The 18,967-nt window shown below is 48.5% G+C and overlaps 1 protein-coding gene across 6 annotated transcripts in view; it reads right to left on the bottom strand.

Moving 5' to 3' along the window:
* Window positions 1-1,170: 1,170 nt before the first annotated feature.
* ATP6V1A (ATPase H+ transporting V1 subunit A) overlaps window positions 1,171-18,967 on the bottom strand; it is a 90,730-nt gene continuing 72,933 nt past the window's right edge. For all 6 annotated transcript variants that reach the window (XM_040339141.1, XM_040339146.1, XM_040339142.1 and 3 more), the window contains exons 13-16: window positions 11,814-12,017; window positions 9,518-9,612; window positions 7,376-7,547; window positions 1,171-2,581 (exon numbers count right to left, since the gene is read on the bottom strand). In XM_040339141.1, coding sequence (XP_040195075.1) covers window positions 2,489-2,581; window positions 7,376-7,547; window positions 9,518-9,612; window positions 11,814-12,017 — 564 coding nt within the window. In that variant the 3' untranslated portion in view covers window positions 1,171-2,488. The remainder of the gene's footprint in view (window positions 2,582-7,375; window positions 7,548-9,517; window positions 9,613-11,813; window positions 12,018-18,967) is intronic.

Here is an 18,967-nt window from a genome sequence, read left to right on the forward strand (position 1 = left end):
ATTGCATGCCATTGAAGTCAATGTGGAACAAATTATTTTAGTTTCCATTGACTTCAATGGGGAAAGTCGCTTTGATATGCAAGTACTTTGGATTACGAGCATTCTCCTGGAACGGATTATGCTCTTAATCCAAGGTTTCACAGCAATTCCTTTATTTCTCAATTGCACAGAAAAATCAATACCCAAGAAGCTCTCGAGGCCCTGCTTGTGTAGAGCAGAGATATGCAATTAGCGGACCTCCATCATGCCTCTGCCTCTGGGTATCATGCTTGCGGCTGTCAGAGTCTTGCTATGCCTCATGGGATTTGTAGTTCTGCAACAGCTGGAGGTCCGCTAATTGCATATCCCTGGTGTAGAGAGAGTTCTAACCAGAGTGACCGCACTTCATAGTATGGATCCAGCACCTCCTACCTACACTTTTGGATTTTGGTTGTCCGCTTTGTCTTGCACCGTCTACAAGATTACTGTGCACGGTAAAGAGCATGCTAGGAGTAGACCAGAAGAGTCCCAAACATGCTGAGAAATCTACACGTGGAAAACATGTACAGTGGAACCTCGGATTGCGAGTAACGCGGTTAACGAGCGTGTCGCAATAGGAGAGCACTGTATTTAAAAAAAATCCTAACTTGGTTTGCGAGTGTTGTCTCGCAAAACGAGCAGGATTCAGGCCAAAGAGGTGTGCAGTACCGCGTTTGGTCTGAGGTAGGGAGGGGCGCCAGAGCCGAGCGGAGTCGAACAGCGCCGTTCAGAATTTCCCGGAAATACTCCGTTCCCGAGCCTTTCCAAGGTCTTCGAGGTCAGCCGAGCTGTCCTCAGGCCTTTCCGGGCATCTGAGGCTCTTCAGCACCCTCCCAACTCTGGCCGCATGTGGTATTACATGCCATTAAAGTCAATGCGGAACTAATTATTAAGATTCAAGCCATAGCGGTGTGCAGTACCGCATTTGGCCAGAGGTGCGGGGGTGCCGGAGCCGAGCGCAAGTACTTGTAAAAACTTAGTTCCTTTCAAGTTCGACCAAGCTGTCCCCAAGCCTTTCCGAGGCTCTCTGGCCCCCTGTTTTCTGAAAGCTCAGACAAACTTTGTAAAAATTGTGGACTTTGAGCAGAAGTAGAGTAGAGAAGACTGCAGATAAACCGGAACAACTTATGTAAGAGGATTTGTTTTATTTCCTTTTTCACTGGGTGCATATATAAGGGTTTACCAACCACTTTGAGTCTCCATAGCAAACTAAAAGCAGATTCAAACGGGCACTTAGGAGGCCCTTGGTGGACCTAGTGGAAGACAAATGCACTTTAAAAAGCGCACTTTTCATTAAAGCCGATGCCATCCAATGCAACTTCCCAATGTGCAGCTGTAAAGCTGCATAGAAGATCATCAAAAAATACAGAAAAGGAACCTACTGCAGACTATTTTGACGACAACTGTGACCCTCAGGTTAGGTTTCCTCATCACTGAGCTGCATGACCTAAAGAGGCATGACCTTGTTTGGTTTCCCAAAACAAGCGGGCCAGAAGTGTGTGAACCCCCAAAAACCATAATTACTACAGCATCAGAAGGGTCCTTCAAATGGAGAGGGGGGACATCCTCAAGAACAGGCTAAAATGTGCAGCAACTTGTGGTCAGCACATAGCTCCACCCAACGTGTTTTGTCAAATATGCCGTCTGAAGCAGACAGTTTATTCATGAGGTAACCTGCACTTCCTCCTATTTTTTGTTTTCTGGGTTGTAAGCAGCATATACCTCCAAGGCCCACTGTAACCTTAGGGAATCTCTGCAGAAGTCACATGGTAAAGTGTAGAGATACAATGGCTCAGTATACAGAGACGCACAATGAGGTAGACCAGCTCAACTGAAACCACCCAAGCTGTGGTGGCACTACCAAATCCCAGTATGTCCCACCAGCCTTTGAATGCTTGGGCAGGTAGTTCTGCCATAGCTGGAAAGCGAAGTGTTGCCTGTACTCACTGTGAAAAAGGGAAAAATAAAAAGGTGATAAATGCAAAATTAAACAAAAAAACAGGAAAAACAAAAAATGTTTGGAATGTGAAAAATAAGGGGATCGCAGATGTAAATGTGTTCGTTACCAACAAAAGCCCTTCAAAATGGGTTAAGAACTGGCCTCTGGTCACCTATAGATTAGGAGATGAAAGAAGACCTAGCAGACTCCATTTGGTAAAACAGTTCTGGAAAAAAATTGCTGATTTGGGGGTTCGGGGGAAGGGGGGGTTGGATCAGCACCTCTCTCCCACCTACACTCCATCCGCTATGAAGGTCAGACTTACGCACATTCACCACACCGAGCAGATTACAGCTACACACAGGAGCCAAAACACTGGAATGGAAACTATCGTTGTATGAAGACTACACAACGTGGAAGAGGTGGATGGAGCTCTGCAGTGGATAGACGGGAGCTCCGGTCTTGATGCGGTACGTGGAGGTCCGAGATGATGGGATGGTGGTCAGAAGTGGTTGGCGGAGGTGATGGCTCCTAATCTTCCAGGCTGCGGAAGGCGTTCTGCATGTCTTCCAGTAACTGGGCGTACTCTCCCTTAATCTTGGCTTCTCCTTCTTTCACTGGGTCCTGGATAAAAAAAAAAAAGCCTCAGGTAAGAAAGCAGCATAGGTTTAGATTGGCGAGGCAGTTCTGGACCTCAACCGGTTCCCACCCAGGTCATTTCGGACATTCCTCTCCCAAGTGTAAAAATCTCTATTTTTTTTTACTAAAAAATTACTTATAAACCACCAAACATCCTGTGTCTCCATGCGCCCCCACCTCCCCCGCCGCGGGATCGCGGCGGGCCCGCGCCGGCGGTAATTGAGGCCGCGGCCTTCTGCAGGCCTAAGCTTCCTTCTGTGAAGGCCGCGGCCTTAATTACCGGCAGGCGCCAGGTCAAAATTTCTTGTCCCAATTGCGACCGGGCGCCCGGATTTTGTCGAGCCCTGTATTAACTACATGCCGACAAACGCACAACGATATACGTCGACACAATGGGCGTACATAGGGACATCCCCTCACCGTGAGTTTGACCGTGGGTCCCACGGACTAGATGTCAGCGGGGATTCCCGCGATCATCTCAAGAAGAGGAAGAACAGGGAAATGCTCATGTAAACAAGCATTTTCCCATTCTTCCTAGTGACAGGACACCGATCGCCTGCTTCCTGTAATCGGGAACGGTGATTAGTGTTGTGTCACACGTAGCCCCCCACCCTCCCACTTTTAGAACACATCCCTAGGACACACTTAACCCCTTCAACACCCCCTACTGGTTAACCCCTTCACTGCCATTTTTACAGTAAAAAGTGCATTTTTATAGCACTAATCGCTGTATAAATGTGAATGGTCCCAAAATGGCGTCAAAAAAGTGTCCGCCATAATGTCGCAGTCACAATATAAAAAATAAATAAAAAAAAGAAGAAGAAATGCTGATCGCCACCATTACTATTAAAAAAAATAATAATAATAAAAATGCCATAAAACTATCCCCTATTTTGTAGACGCTGTAAACTGGTTTGCACAAACCAAACGCTTATTGCGATATTTTTTTCTCCAAAAATATGTAAAAGAATACGTATCACCTAAGGTTAAAAAAAAAATTATATATTTTTTGTAGATATTATAGGAAAAAGTAAAAAATATTGCTTTTTTTTCAAAATTTACGCTCTATTTTTTTTTTTAGCGCAATAAATAAAAACCCGTACGGGTGATCAAATGCCACCAAAAGAAAGCACGACCGCGCAATTGACCGTTAACGCAACGCAGTGCTGAATCGCAAAAAGTGCTCTGGTCTTTGGGCAGCCAAATCTTCCGGGGCTGAAGTAAACACATCACCATTTTTCTAGGCAAATATATTTCTCAAAAAGGCACCATTATTGACAAGAAATGTTCCCCACAAATGTCGGTAACAACCCATGCAATTCCATACATACAAAGAAACCAAAACAAATACGTTCAGAAATGAAGTTCTGGGTAATAAAATGGAACGACACAGGGAAACCGCATTGAACACATGAAGAAAGGGGGATGCAAAAAAGGCATGGAAAGCCAAGACCCGGTGTCTTGGCTTTCCATGGGACCAATGGGACCATTGTCATTGAAATCTATCAGTAATAAGAAAATAGGATTTTTGTACTCACCGTAAAATCCATTTCTCTGAGTTCATAGACGTCATAGACGGACACAGCCTTCATTGACATTAGGGTTATGCTTCTTCCTACCAGGAGAAACTCTCCTGGTAGGAAGAAGCATAACCCTAATGTCAATGAAGGCTGTGTCCGTCTATGAACGGAAGAGAAAATAGGATTTTTGTACTCACCGTAAAATCCATTTCTCCGAGTTCATAGACGGACACAGCCTTCATTGACATTAGGGTTATGCTTCTTCCTACCAGGAGAGTTTCTCCTGGTAGGAAGAAGCATAACCCTAATGTCAATGAAGGCTGTGTCCGTCTATGAACAGAAGAGAAAGAAATCCCGCCCCTTGTCAGTGCAAATTAGCTGGTTCAGTCTCAACTGATGGCCTATAAAAGGGTGTCTCATTACCAAGGTGTCACACAAGAAACATCTCATGATGGGTAAAAGCAAAGAGCTCTCTCAAGACCTTTGCAACCTTATTATTGCAAAACATACTGATGGCATCGATTACATCTTTTTTTTTTTTTTCAATCACTTTTATTCCTATTATAAGAAATGTACACATCCCTTGTGATAGCACCAAGGCATGACAGGTCATCTTTATGAAGACATCTGGGGTCTAAAAGACCCCAAATCTCTCCTCTACACTGGAAAGCAGGAGATAAAAAAAATAAAAAATTGATCTCTGCTTTCCAGGAAAACAAAAACAGTCAGTGTTTACATCTGCAAGAGGCGGCGCTGGAGCTTCCTCCCGGGACCTGTTGATTGGCTGGTGCTACAGCGAATGGCAGCACAGTCTTCTGGGTCCGTGCGCCCATGCATGAGCAGACCCAGAAGAAAACCGCGTCATACCGTTACGTGATTGTGCCTGTACAAGCAGACCTGCCGCAGTAAAATATGCTGCAGAGGGTTGGCATGCATTTAAAAGGCACGTGCGGGATGCAATTCATACTTGTAGAGGTCACCTCTACATCATCAAGAACTGGGCGGTCAAAGACCGCTGATCGCTTAGTTCTTGGTCTTCGGTGGGTTCTCCGCTCTGCCCCTCCAGGGCTTACCAGAGCGACAAACTGTGTAGAGGGCGGGAGCGGCTGGCTCAGGCTCTAGGTGGCAGTCTGAGAGCCTGAGGCATCTGGGTGGATTGTGACATTACTGTCAGGACCCCTGCTGAATCTGGATTGGCTCTGCGATAAAAAAAAACAAAATAAAAAACCAACCTTCTGTGTGCATCTCCCTCCTCCCCCCAATACGGGGACGGGTGTCGTGATTGGCAATAGATCTACATTGTTTTTTATTTTTAATAAAAGGAATTGTCAAAAACTGTTTTTATTACTGGCACTTTTTTTTTGGTGAACGAGCAGGGGTACAATGAACCCCATACTCATTCACATAAAGAGGGGGCGAGATCTGGGGATTCTGATAAGCCCGCTGCCCCCAACAACCACCACCCAGGGTTGTGGGGAAGAGGCCCCTGATTTGAAATAGGGGGGCAGAGCAAGGCACCCCTCCATGTTGAGGGCGTGTGGTTTGGTAAAGTTAAGGAGGTGGGGGTGCTCACTCGCACCCCCCCTGGCCAGCCAGGCTGCATCCTCGGATAAGGGTCTAGTATGTTTTTTTTTTTTGGGGGGGGTTGTTCCCACCCCATTTTAGAAAAAAAATTGGTGTGGGGTTCCCCTCAAAATCAATTTCAAACCCAAAATGGGCCTGGTATGGATTCCACGCCATTGTTTTCAGGATTTTTTTTATTGCCGGCAATGTTTTTTTTAAATTCAGCTGTCAGCAGGGGAACCCCGCTGACAGCTGATAAAACATTGATTGTTAAGGACGCGGTCAGCTTAACAATCAGCTGATGTTAAAGACGCGGCCTCCAAAAATGTACATTTAAAATAGCAGCTGAACCGCTGCTTAGGAAATTTGTGGTAAAAACGGAGGGGAAATTTGCACCCGACATGTGTGAACCTGGCCTTAGAGAAGCCTGGAACCCCACTGTATATGTGTGAGCCTAGCCTTAGAGAAGGCCTGGACCTCCACTGTACCATGTGTGAGCCTAGCCTTAGAAAGGGCCTGGACCCCCACCATACATGTGTGAGCCTAGCCTTAGAGAAGCCTGGACCCCCACCGTACATGTGTGAGCCTAGCCTTAGAGAGAGCCTGGACCCCCACCGTACATGTGTGAGCCTAGCCTTAGAGAGGGCCTGGACCCCCACCGTACATGTGTGAGCCTAGCCTTAGAGAGAGCCTGGACCCCCACCGTACATGTGTAAGCCTAGCCTTAGAGAAGCCTGGAACCCCACTGTATATGTGTGAGCCTAGCCTTAGAGAAGGCCTGGACCTCCACTGTACCATGTGTGAGCCTAGCCTTAGAAAGGGCCTGGACCCCCACCATACATGTGTGAGCCTAGCCTCAGAGAGGCCTGGACCCCCACCGTACATGTGTGAGCCTAGCCTTAGAGAAGCCTGGACCCCCACCGTACATGTGTGAGCCTAGCCTTAGAGAGAGCCTGGACCCCCACCGTACATGTGTGAGCCTAGCCTTAGAGAGGGCCTGGACCCCCACCGTACATGTGTGAGCCTAGCCTTAGAGAAGCCTGGATCCCCACCGTACATGTGTGAGCCTAGCCTTAGAGAGAGCCTGGACCCCCACCGTACATGTGTGAGCCTAGCCTTAGAGAAGCCTGGACCCCCACCGTACATGTGTGAGCCTAGCCTTAGAGAGGGCCTGGACCCCCACCGTACATGTGTGAGCCTAGCCTTAGAGAAGCCTGGACCCCCACCGTACATGTGAGCCTAGCCTTAGAGAAGCCTGGACCCCCACCGTACATGTGTGAGCCTAGCCTTAGAGAGGGCCTGGACCCCACCGTACATGTGTGAGCCTAGCCTTAGAGAGAGCCTGGACCCCACCGTACATGTGTGAGCCTAGCCTTAGAGAGGCCTGGACCCCCCAACCGTACATGTGTGAGCCTAGCCTTAGAGAGAGCCTGGATCCCCACCGTACATGTGTGAGCCTAGCCTTAAAAAGAGCCTGGACCCCCACCGTACATGTGTGAGCCTAGCCTTAGAGAAGGCCTGGACCCCCACTGTATATGTGTGAGCCTAGCCTTAGAGAAGCCTGGACCCCCACTGTATATGTGTGAGCCTAGCCTTAGAGAAGCCTGGACCCCCACCGTACATGTGTGAGCCTAGCCTTAGAGAAGCCTGGACCCCCCCACACCTACTCTATCCTAAACCAGAGCACTGTACTGACCTTAAATTTCATAGAGGAAAGTTTGTAGAGGATCTCCCCCATGTTCTCCCTGATTATGGACCACGTGATCTTGTTGTCGCTCTGTGCCGTGGTCTCTACAGCACGGCGGGCCATATCATAGAAGGCGATCATGTTGTACAGCATGCCCACCGTCTTGTAGAAAGGACAGAATCTTAACAAGGAAAGAGATGAAGTAATATTAAAGTTGTGTGCTTTTTCATGAGGAACATGTCAGTATAGGCCAAAACTACCACAATACAATAAATGATGACTCAGGTCAGCATAGGTAGCCTTTATCATTGTTCACAGTGAGATAAAAACTCTACAACAACATGCAGCGCAAGCTTTAAAAATCTAAAAAACAAAATCCAGCAGGAATGTTGGGGACTTCCTCATGACACACAACAAGAGTCGCAGCACAGGGATGGTGAGAACCCCTCATAATGGGCATAGCGGGTGTACAGAGCCAGGAACTCAGCACAGGGATGGTGGGAACCCCTCATAATGGGCACAGCGGGTGTACAAACCCGGGAACTCAGCACAGGGATGGTGAAAACCTGTCATAATGGGCACAGCGGGTGTACAGACCCGGGAACTTGGCACAGGGATGGTGGGAACCCCTCATAATGGGCACAGCAGGTGTACAGACCCGGGAACTCAGCACAGGGATGGTGGGAACCCCTCATAATGGGTACATCAGGTGTGCAGACCTGGGAACTCAGCACAGGGATGGTGGGAACCCCTCATAATGGGCACAACGGGTGTACAGACCCAGGAACTCAGCACAGGGATGGTGGGAACCCCTCATAATGGGCACAGCGGGTGTACAGACCCGGGAACTCAGCACAGGGATGGTGGAATCCCCTCATAATGGGCACAGCAGGTGTGCAGACCCGGGAACTCAGCACAGGGATGGTGGGAACTCCTCATAATGGGCACATCAGGTGTACAGACCCAGGAACTCAGCACAGGGATGGTGGGAACTCCTCATAATGGGCACAGCGGGTGTACAGACCCAGGAACTCAGCACAGGGATGGTGGGAACCCCTCATAATGGGCACATCAGGTGTACAGACCCGGGAACTCAGCACAGGGATGGCGGGAACCCCTCATAATGGGCACAGCAGGTGTACAGACCCAGGAACTCAGCACAGGGATGGTGGGAACCCCTCATAATGGGCACAGCAGGTGTACAGACCCGGGAACTCAGCACAGGGATGGTGGGAACCCCTCATAATGGGCACAGCGGGTGTACAGACCCAGGAACTCAGCACAGGGATGGTGGGAACCCCTCATAATGGGCACAGCGGGTGTACAGACCCGGGAACTCAGCACAGGGATGGTGGAATCCCCTCATAATGGGCACAGCAGGTGTGCAGACCCGGGAACTCAGCACAGGGATGGTGGGAACTCCTCATAATGGGCACATCAGGTGTGCAGACCTGGGAACTCAGCACAGGGATGGTGGGAACTCCTCATAATGGGCACATCAGGTGTGAAGACCCGGGAACTCAGCACAGGGATGGTGGGAACTCCTCATAATGGGCACAATTGGTGTACAGACGTAAGAACTCGGTGCAGGGATGGTGGGAACCCCTCATAATGGGCACATCAGGTGTACAGACCCGGGAACTCAGCACAGGGATGGTGGGAACCCCTCATAATGGGCACAGCAGGTGTGAAGACCCGGGAACTCAGCACAGGGATGGTGGGAACCCCTCATAATGGGCACAGCAGGTGTGCAGACCTGGGACCTCAGCACAGGGATGGTGGGAACCCCTCATAATGGGCACAGCGGGTGTGCAGACCCGGGAACTCAGCACAGGGATGGTGGGAACTCCTCATAATGGGCACAATTGGTGTACAGACGCAAGAACTCAGTGCAGGGATGGTGGGAACTCCTCATAATGGGCACATCAGGTGTGCAGACCTGAAAACTCAGAGCAGGGATGGTAAGAAATCCTCATAATGGGCACAGGGATGGTGGGAACCTCTCATAATGGGTATAATTGGTGACAGCAGAACCAAACGTATTCGATTACCCAACATTGGGGTACAAAACTAATTATCTGTGATGTAGAGTGAAAAGGTTGTATTCGGCATCAATGACACAGGCGGCAGGATGTGAGGACGTCGTCTGACCTGTCATATGGAGTGTATCCGTTCTGCTGCAGGAAGTCGTCCTTAATCAGTTTGGCCACCTCCAGAGTGATTTTGTCCGTCTCTGCCAAGGAAGCCTGCAATGAAAATCAGGTAACATTAAAGTAGATGTAAAGTCTTTTCTGCAAACATCTCCTTAACCGTGGAGGTTTAGGAGATATTGCAAAGCACCTACAGGCAAGGGCCAAGTTTTCAACCACTTTAACTCATCCCTGCCCAAAATGTACCTCTAACCGTGATTAATTACTCTCTCTTTTGTTTTATTGTGTAAAATCAACATTAAATTACCTTTTCTTAAAGCGGGGGTTCACTCTAAAAAAAAAAAAATTCTAACATTACATTGAGCCGAGTTGCGAGAATGACATTATGCTGACCTTTTTTATTCTATTGCCGTACATACCGTTTTATCTATATTTTCACCGCGGCATCCGGGTATGTAATCCTGCGGGACTGGACGTTCCTATTCACATGCCAATTAATTGACATGCTTCCGACCGGCGCATACAGCGCGTCACGAGTTGCCGAAAGAAGCCGGACTGCGAGTCGGCTCTATACGGCGCCTGCCCACCGACGTTCGGCTTCTTTCGGCAACTCAAGCCGCGCTGTAACCGCCGGTCGGAAGCCTGTCAATCAATTAGCATGTGAATAGGAACGCCCAGTCCTGCAGGATTACATACCCGGAAGTCGCGGTGAAAATATAGATAAAAAACGGTATGTACGGCAAGAGAATAAAAAAGGTCAGCATAATGTCATTCTCACAACTCGGCTCAATGTAATGTTAAAAAAAAAAATTCTAGGGTGATCCCCCGCTTTAACTTGTTTATATACGATCTGTGATCGTGGTTGCTGGTAAGCCAAGGGCAAATATTTCCCTATGGGGGTGCCACTAGAAGCAGAAACCCAATAGCCATAATAAAAAAAAAAAATAAGGAAAAAAAATGGCATTTGGTAGTATAAATAGCAAGCACCTAAAAGGTAACACCTTCAGAAGCCTCAACGTCTCCCTTCTATGCCCAAATACCATGCCCAAAGTTCTGAGACTTACCAGTAGTGCCGATTCTTGTTTGCTCCTTCCTGCCTCCTTCACATTTTGTTTGCTCCTTCCTGCCTCCTTCACATTCCTATTGGCCCATCGCTATTATAGGATAACTAACTGACCAATAGGAATGGACAGGAGACAAAAAGGCACAGACAAGCTTTAATACTACTACTACTACCAGGAAGTGATGGAGCCATGTGCAGGAACTCTCTAAGCCAGTGGTTGTTCACTTATGAGCTAAACGGGGCTTCAAATGTGGCCCTTGGCATCACCAAATGGCCACACATAATGTTTAACATACAATGGGTATAGAAAAGAATCACCCCCCTTTAAAATAATAACATTTTGTTGCTTTGCAGCCTGAAAAAAAGACAGACAGACAGACACAGTTCTTGTTTTATCCAGCTGTATTTACTCAGTGCAACTTATAACATCCACGTGAAAGACAGAACACCAACATGTGTCAGAAAATAATAAAAAAGAAAGAAAATTCAAAAACCAAAATCACCGAGTTGGAAAAAGGACCACCCCTCCTAAAAATTACTTGGAAACTCAATCAGGTGTACCTAATCATCTTCTCAATGGCACACAAATCCATTTGACTTTCAACTGTGATCATTTTGATTAGCTCAGCATGTAAAGAGCTTTCCTGGAGCATTTCAGTCCCTGGAAGTGCAACTGAAGCAATCAATCAACTATGGGTGGCAAGGCACCGTTACCAGGATCTCCAGGATAAAGTTGTGGATGGTCACAAGTCAGGAGATGGATACAAAAATATTTCAAAGGTTTTATCAATGCCCAGAGGCACAGTGAAGTCTATTAAGAAGTGGAGACCCTCCCTGGATCAGAATTTCGCTCTAAACTGGATGAACGACCAGAAGGAAACTGCTCAGAGGGGAGACCAAGAAAGTTGTCGAGGGAAGGAGGTTTACAATGACTCAAAGCACACGGCAACAATGAGCACAAAGTGGTTGAACACCGTGTGACCACAGGAGACATATACGGACCAGGATAGTAGAAAAACAATAGGTTAAACCGAGAGCACCTGGACCAGAGACCACTGCTGCAAATCAGTCTGCAGCCGTGATATAAACTTGCCCAGATAACCCTCAGGAATCCAGCAGGAATCCTATTACATCGATTATTGGTACAATCCCAATACTATTGCCAAGTGCCCCAGAGAATGGCGGGACACGACTGGACAGCTGAGCCCAGGTCCTGTGTTTTTTGTGGTCTTACCTTTCCTACCAGCTGCACAATCTCAGCCAGGTCCTCCTCTTCCTGTAGGATCTCTTTGGCTTTGGTTCTCAGAGGGACAAATTCGGGGAAGTGCTTGTCGTAGTATTCGTCCAGAGCCCTCGAGTACTTACTGTAGCTGATCAACCAGTTCACTGAGGGGAAGTGCTTCCTCTGGGCCAACTTTTTATCCAACCCCCAGAACACCTACCGACACAACAGAGGGAGAGAGAGAGAGAGAGAGAGAGATCAATACCTTCAACCACTCCAGCCAGACTGGTCTGTTCTTTCAACAATACATATAGCGCCTCCACCTGAGGGACAGATCGGCTTCGGGTGCCGACATCGCGGGTGCCCTGGACAGGCAAGAGTCCATATATTAAAGTCAGCAGCTGCAGTATTTGTTATTTTTCTATTTATTTTTTTCCGTGGAACTTCACTTTAACCGCTTGAGGACCGCCGCACGACGATATACGTCGTCAAAATGGCACGGCTGGGCACAAGGGCGTACATGTATGTCCCCTTTAATATCCCAGCCGTGGGTCGCGAGCACGCCCCGGTCCTTTTCTCCATGACCGTCCCCGCTAGAACAGCGGACCCGATCGCCGCCGGTGTCCCGCGATCGGGTCACAGAGAGGAAGAACGGGGAGAGGTAAGTGTAAACAAACCTCTCCCTGTGCTTCCTAGTGTGGCTGTCACTAGTCTGTTCCCTGTGTTAGGGAAGGACGATCAGTGGCGTCACACGCCCAGCCACGCCCCCCCCCACAGTAAGAACGATCCCTTAGGACACACTTAACCCTTACAGCACCCCCTCCTGGTTAACCCCTTCACTGCCAGTGCCATTTTTACAGTAATCTGTGCATTTTTATAGCACTGATCGCTGTAAAAATGACAATGATCCCAAAATAGTGTCAAAAGTGTCCGATGTGTCCGCCATAATGTCGCAGTCACGATAAAAATCGATGATCGCCGCCATTACAAAAAAAAAATATAAAAAAAAAAAATATTAATAAAAATGCAATAAATCTACCCCCTATTTGGTAGACGCTATAAATTTTGCGCAAACCAATCAAACGCTCATTAAGATTTTTTTTTACCACAGAAGAATACGTATCGGCCAAAACTGAGGGGAAAAAAAATGTATCTTTTTTTTTGGGATATTTATTATAGCAAGTAAAAAATATTGCTTTTTTTCAAAATTGACGCACCATTTTTGTTTATAGCGCAAAAAAACGCAGAGGTGATCAAATACCACCAAAAGAAAGCTCTATTTGTGGAAAAAAAAAAGAACGCCAATTTTGTTTGGGAGCCACGTCGCACGACCGCGCAATTGTCAGTTAAAGCGACGCAGTGCCAAATCGCAAGAAGGGGGCTGGTCCTTTAGCTGCATAATGGTTCGGGGGAGGGGGGGGGGGGCTTAAGTGGTTAAGCTCAAAAAAGAAAAAATGTGTTTCTTTGGGGCAGATTACAGGCGGTTTTCTGCCCTTTACATTGGTGACCTTTTCAAAATCGTGACAAAAAAAAACACGGCAAAAAACGAAGTAAAAACGCGCAACTTTGAAACGCTCAGATGTGAATGCAGCTTTAAGATTCTAGCAAACCGGAAAAAGTAGCGTCATAACATCGCTTCCGGATCACTACATCCGAGACCCAATCAAAGCCTATTCCGGTGATCTGCCGATATGCTTCCGGCTATCATGAAAGTTCCGGCGCAGGCGCAATCTGATCTGGCGATATGGTTCCGGCTAACGAGAAAGTTCCTTTAAGGACTGCGCAGGCGCAAACTTGCCGACGGAGATCTCCGAACCTCGGCCGGCATCCAGGGCGACGTAGATTTCGAGGAAAGTGGCCAGTCGGCCTCACGTCCTCGCTTCGCTCGGATGGCTCGCTCCGCTCGCTCGGCCTCCTGGCTCTTTTTTTTAACATCCTCCAATCCACGGGGATGTTAAAGAATGAGCCTGGATCCCGGGTGAGGCTCGGAGATTTCCCTCGGCAAGTTTGCGCCTGCGCAGTCCATGAAGGAACTTTCCCGTTAGGTGAACCTTAAGGACAAGTCACCGGCTTAGTTTGGGTCACCGGGCAGCTGGCTGGTTGCCCGGGTCTCTCGTGGGACGGGAGAGCTCTGGCAAAACGCGGAAACCGGGGGAAGGGGGGAACGGGGACGTCCCCTCCCGCTGCTTGTAATAACGGCCGGGTGGCTGCTTAGTTGCATCGGTTGGTTGTTATTACAAGAAAGCAGCCCGTCGGCTCTAAAAACGCTACTGGGTTGCCGGCATCACCCCGGTACAACCACTTAAATTCAAATGACGTAGAGGTATGCGATTTACTGACAAGTGGTGAAGAGAAAAAAAAAAAATAGAGTTACGTACCGGTAACGTCTTTTCCAGTAGTCTTTCAGGACAGCCCACAATTGAGAGATACTCCTCCTCTTCCTCTAGGAAACACTGCGCCAGCCCATAAATTTCTCACTCCCCCTGCCAGACCTCAGTATTTATACGAGCACCTCCGGTCAGCTGGGGAGACACAAGAACATGTTAATAACATACAATTACATATCAACATCATGTCCTGGTCTTGAAGTCAGACTTCCTCTATTCGGGTGGGTACCCAGGGCTGTCCTGAAAGACTACTGGAAAAGACGTTACCGGTACGTAACTCTATTTTTCCCCTCCCGTCTTTCAGGACAGCCCACAATTGAGAGGATAACCGAGAACTTACCAACTAGGGTGGGACTATGGCTTGCAAAACCTTTCGTCCAAAGGCTTGCTCACCTGCCGAAACCAGGTCCACCCTGTAGTGTTTAACGAAGGTGGTGTAGCTGGACCATGTTGCTGCTTTGCAAATCTGTTCCGGCGTTGCTCCCGCTCTTTCTGCTTGAGAGGTTGCCAGCGCTCGAGTGGAGTGTGCTTTAATTCCTGTAGGGATATCCCTACCAGCCAAAGTGTATGCTTGCTCAATGCTTAGTCTTAGCCACCTGGCAATAGTGCGCCTGGATGCTTTGCATCCCTTCCTGGTTCCAGAAAATAAAACAAATAGTGAGTCTGACCGTCTAAACGGTTTAGTCACCTCTAAATAATGTAGGATACTTCTCCTAACATCTAACGTACTGAAACGTCGTTCCCTTTCCCCCGAAGGGTTGGAACAAAAAGAGGGTAAAACTATATCTTGACTCCTGTGAAACTTTGAAGTCACTTTAGGAAGAAAGGCTGGATCGGTCTTGAAAACGACCCGATCCGGGAAAATAACACAAAAAGGGGGTCTGATCGATAGAGCTTCTAGCTCGCTGACCCTCCTAGCAGTGGTCACTGCAACCAAAAAAGCTGTTTTTAAGGTTAAATCCCTTAGAGAACAATTATCTAAGGGCTCAAAGGGAGTACCCGTTAGGGTACGCAATACCAGAGACAGGTCCCAACTGGGGAAGGGTGGCCCTCGAGCTGGTCTCTGTCTGGATAGTGCTTTAAAGAACCTGACTATCCAGGGACTGGTGGCCAGAGGTTTTTCTAAATACACCGTAAGTGCCGAAACCTGCCCTTTAAGGGTGCTAACCGAAAGACCCTTATCTGCCCCACACTGAAGAAATTCTAAGACAGCCGTGGGGCTCTGTACAGAACAGGGGCAATTTACACACCATTCGTTGAAACGAAGCCAAACCTTCTTGTAAATTTTGCGGGTCTCCTTTTTTCTACTATTAAGGAGGGTGGCAATTAAACCTTCGGAAAATCCCTTGGATCTTAGTATGGCTTCCTCAGTAGCCACGCTGCTAGCCTCCACCTGTGGACTTGTGGACATAGGACTGGGCCCTGTGATAGAAGATCCTCCCGCTGAGGTAGAAATAAGGGTGGTTCTGCCGCTAATTGTTTGAGGACTGAGAACCAAGCCCTCTTGGGCCAGTAAGGAGCTACCAGGACTAGAGAGGTGTGCTCTAATTGGAATTTTCTCAGTACTGCTGGAAGAAGTACCGGAGGTGGGAATGCATAGCATCTTCCGAACTTCCAGCTTTGGGACAGGGCATCCACTCCCCTTGCTCCTTCTCCCTTGTTCAGGGAGAAGAAACAGGGGGCCTTCGCATTTTCTCTTGAGGCGAAGAGGTCCACCTCCAGAGTTCCCCATCTCTTGTTCAGGAGCTGAAAGACCTCCTGGTTGAGGGTCCACTCGCCCTCCCTCAGCTGCCTCCGACTGAGGAAGTCTGCTGTTACGTTTCTTTCTCCCCTCAGAAAGACCGCCGAAAGGGAGAGGGTGTGGATCTCGGCCCAGCCCAGAATCTCTGCTGTCAGGACCGACAAACTTTCGCTTCTCGTGCCGCCCTGCTTGTTTAAATAGGCTACGGCCGATGAATTGTCCGATCTCACCTGAATGTGGTGCCCCTGGAGTTCCTCCTGAAAGAACCTGAGGGCTAGGCCCACTGCCCTCAGCTCCTTCCAATTGGAAGATCTTTTTAGATCTTGGAGACCCCAGGTACCCTGCGCTGGAAGGGACCCCAGGTGCGCTCCCCAGCCCTTGCCGCTTGCGTCTGTGGTTACCACCCGAGACACCGGGATAATCCACAGACGTCCTTGGGTAATGTTGGTGGCCTTTCTCCACCACCAGAGGGATCTCTTTACCTGAAGGGGTACTAGAATCAAGGAGTCTAGGGTTTCTAGGCTGTGATCCCAGACCCTTAGTAGGAAGGCCTGCAGTGGGCGAAAGTGAATCCCTGCCCACTGTACGGCTGGGAGGGCAGATGTCAGCAGACCTAGCGTTGACATCAGGGACCTTAGTGACACCTGTTGATTGTTTTGGAGGGAAGCTACTGCTCTGTCCAACTTCTTGACTTTCTCTACCGGGAGGAACACTCTTGAGAGAGTAGAATCCAGCAGGTACCCTAGGTAAGTGATCTGTTGGGATGGAATTAAACTGGACTTGTCTAGGTTCAGTAACCACCCTAGGTCCGTTAGAACCTTCTTGGTCACTTCCAGGTCCCTGGATAGCTGCTCTGGCGAGGCTGCGAAAAGTAGCAGGTCGTCCAGATAGGCTATGATGGATATTCCCTGAAGTCGCAGAAACGCTAAGGGTTCTGCCAGGATTTTGGTAAAAATCCGGGGCGAGGAGGATAGCCCGAATGGCAGAGCCTGGAACTGGAGGTGTACAATCGTTCCCTCTAGGTCCACGGCCAATCGCAGATAACTCTGAGAATTCTCTGCGATCGGGACGTGTAAGTATGCGTCTCTGAGGTCCAGAGATACCATGAAACAATTGAGGGGAAGGAGGGCTCTGACTGTATAAATTGATTCCATACGGAATTTCCTGTATGAAATGGATCTGTTCAGAGGTTTTAGGTTTAGGATTAACCTGTATTTTCCCGAGGGCTTCTTTACCACAAAGATGTGTGAATAAAATCCCCTTCCTTCCTCTGCCCTTGGAACTCTGAGGATGACACTCTGATCCTCTAGCTCCCTTAGAGCTCCCAACAAGGCTTCAGATTTCTCCTTGTCCCTGGGTAGATGGGTGACTAGGTATCTCTGGGGGGGAGGTGATGAAAATTCCAGTCGGTATCCCCCTCTTATGACCGCCAGGACAAACTGGTTTGGGGAGATTGATTCCCATTGTGGGAGAAAAGTCCCCAGTCTTCCTCCCACCCTGACTAACAAGTCATGGGTTTTTAGGGGGCTGGACAGGAGGGTGAAAAATCGCTCCACCTCTGCCTCTGCCCCTGGGGGTCCAAACCCTCTTTTGGCCTGCTGGTTTGGCCCCTTTTTGCTTATGCGGACGAAACCCCCTTCCTGCCTGTACTGTGACTCTCTTTTTAGGAGAAAAGGCTTTCTTTTTGTCCGCCGTGCGGTCTAGTACTGCTTCAAGGCCTGGGCCAAAAAGCAGGTCCCCTGTGAAGGGAATACCACATAACTTGGATTTAGAGGCGCTGTCGCCAGTCCAAGTCTTGAGCCAGAGGGCCCTTCTGGCCGAGTTAGCCAGAACCGCCGATCTGGCCGACATGCGGACTGACTCCGCTGAGGCATCCGCTATATAAGCGACTCCTTGCAGGATAGTAGGGAAGGAGGCTAAAATAGTTTCCTTATCCGTACCAGCTTCAATGTGCTCCTGAATTTTAGAGAGCCAATGCTCCAGATTGCGAGCCATTACCGTGACGGCAAGTTCTGGTTTAAGATTCCCCATAGTAGAATCCCAACATTTCTTTAATAGGGAATCCATTCTTTTGTCCATAACATCGGACAAAACCCCCATGTCCTCGAACGCTAAATCCGTGTTCCTGGACACTTGGGAGAAGGCGGCGTCTAATTTGGGGCTTTTGTTCCAAACAGATAAAGGATCCTCTGAGAAAGGGAATCTCCTCTTTAGGGATCTGGAAAAAAAGGGTTTCCTTTCAGGATCCTGCCACTCCTTCTTAATGGTCTCAACCAGTATATCATGTACTGGGAAGACCTTTTTCTCTTGCTCCTCCAGACCCCTGTACATTCGATCATGGAGGGTAAGAGGTTTCTTGTCGGTTTGGATACCAAGGGTTGTGTAAACTGCCCCTAAGAGGTCCTCTACCTCATCCAGTGACAATTTGTACCTAGAGGGCTTCCTGGACTCCCCGTCCTGGTCCTCTCCCTCTGACCCCTCTTGAGAATCAGAGGTGGCACTATCTGGAGGAACCTGTTCCTCTTGGGAAGGGCCTGCGGAAACATCTGCCATAGCTGCTGCAATGGGTATGACAGGAGCAGGACCCTGAGCCTGTGGCTGGGTTGTAACCAGGGTAGGGACAGCCAAAGGCTGTAATCTCTCAAACAGAGATTTGAATGAGGAGAACGTGGATGACAGTTCTTTAACAGAGGCTGCAAGTCCTGACTCCTGTTCTAATTCATTTTCCCTGACCAGGGATTGAATGCAATCCCTACATAGGACCTTAGTCCATGTTTCTGGAAGGACATCCCTACAGGAGGCACACTTCCTCTTTGAGCTATGCCTTCCACTACCCGTTTTTTCAATGGCTTTCTGAAACACAGAAAGGGCAGAAAACAACAGTTATAAAAATAAAAAATTTAAAAAAAATTTAAAAAATTTAGTTACAACCCTAGGAGTGCACCTAGCCCCCTATAAACCCTGGGACTAAGGACTCCCCCTCCCCTGGCCACCCAGGGGGCTTGCCTCCCCATGCATTGAACCCTACATGGAGAGGC

This window comes from Rana temporaria, chromosome 2, assembly GCF_905171775.1.
Source record: "Rana temporaria chromosome 2, aRanTem1.1, whole genome shotgun sequence".
In the NCBI taxonomy this organism is placed as follows: Eukaryota; Metazoa; Chordata; class Amphibia; order Anura; family Ranidae; genus Rana; species Rana temporaria.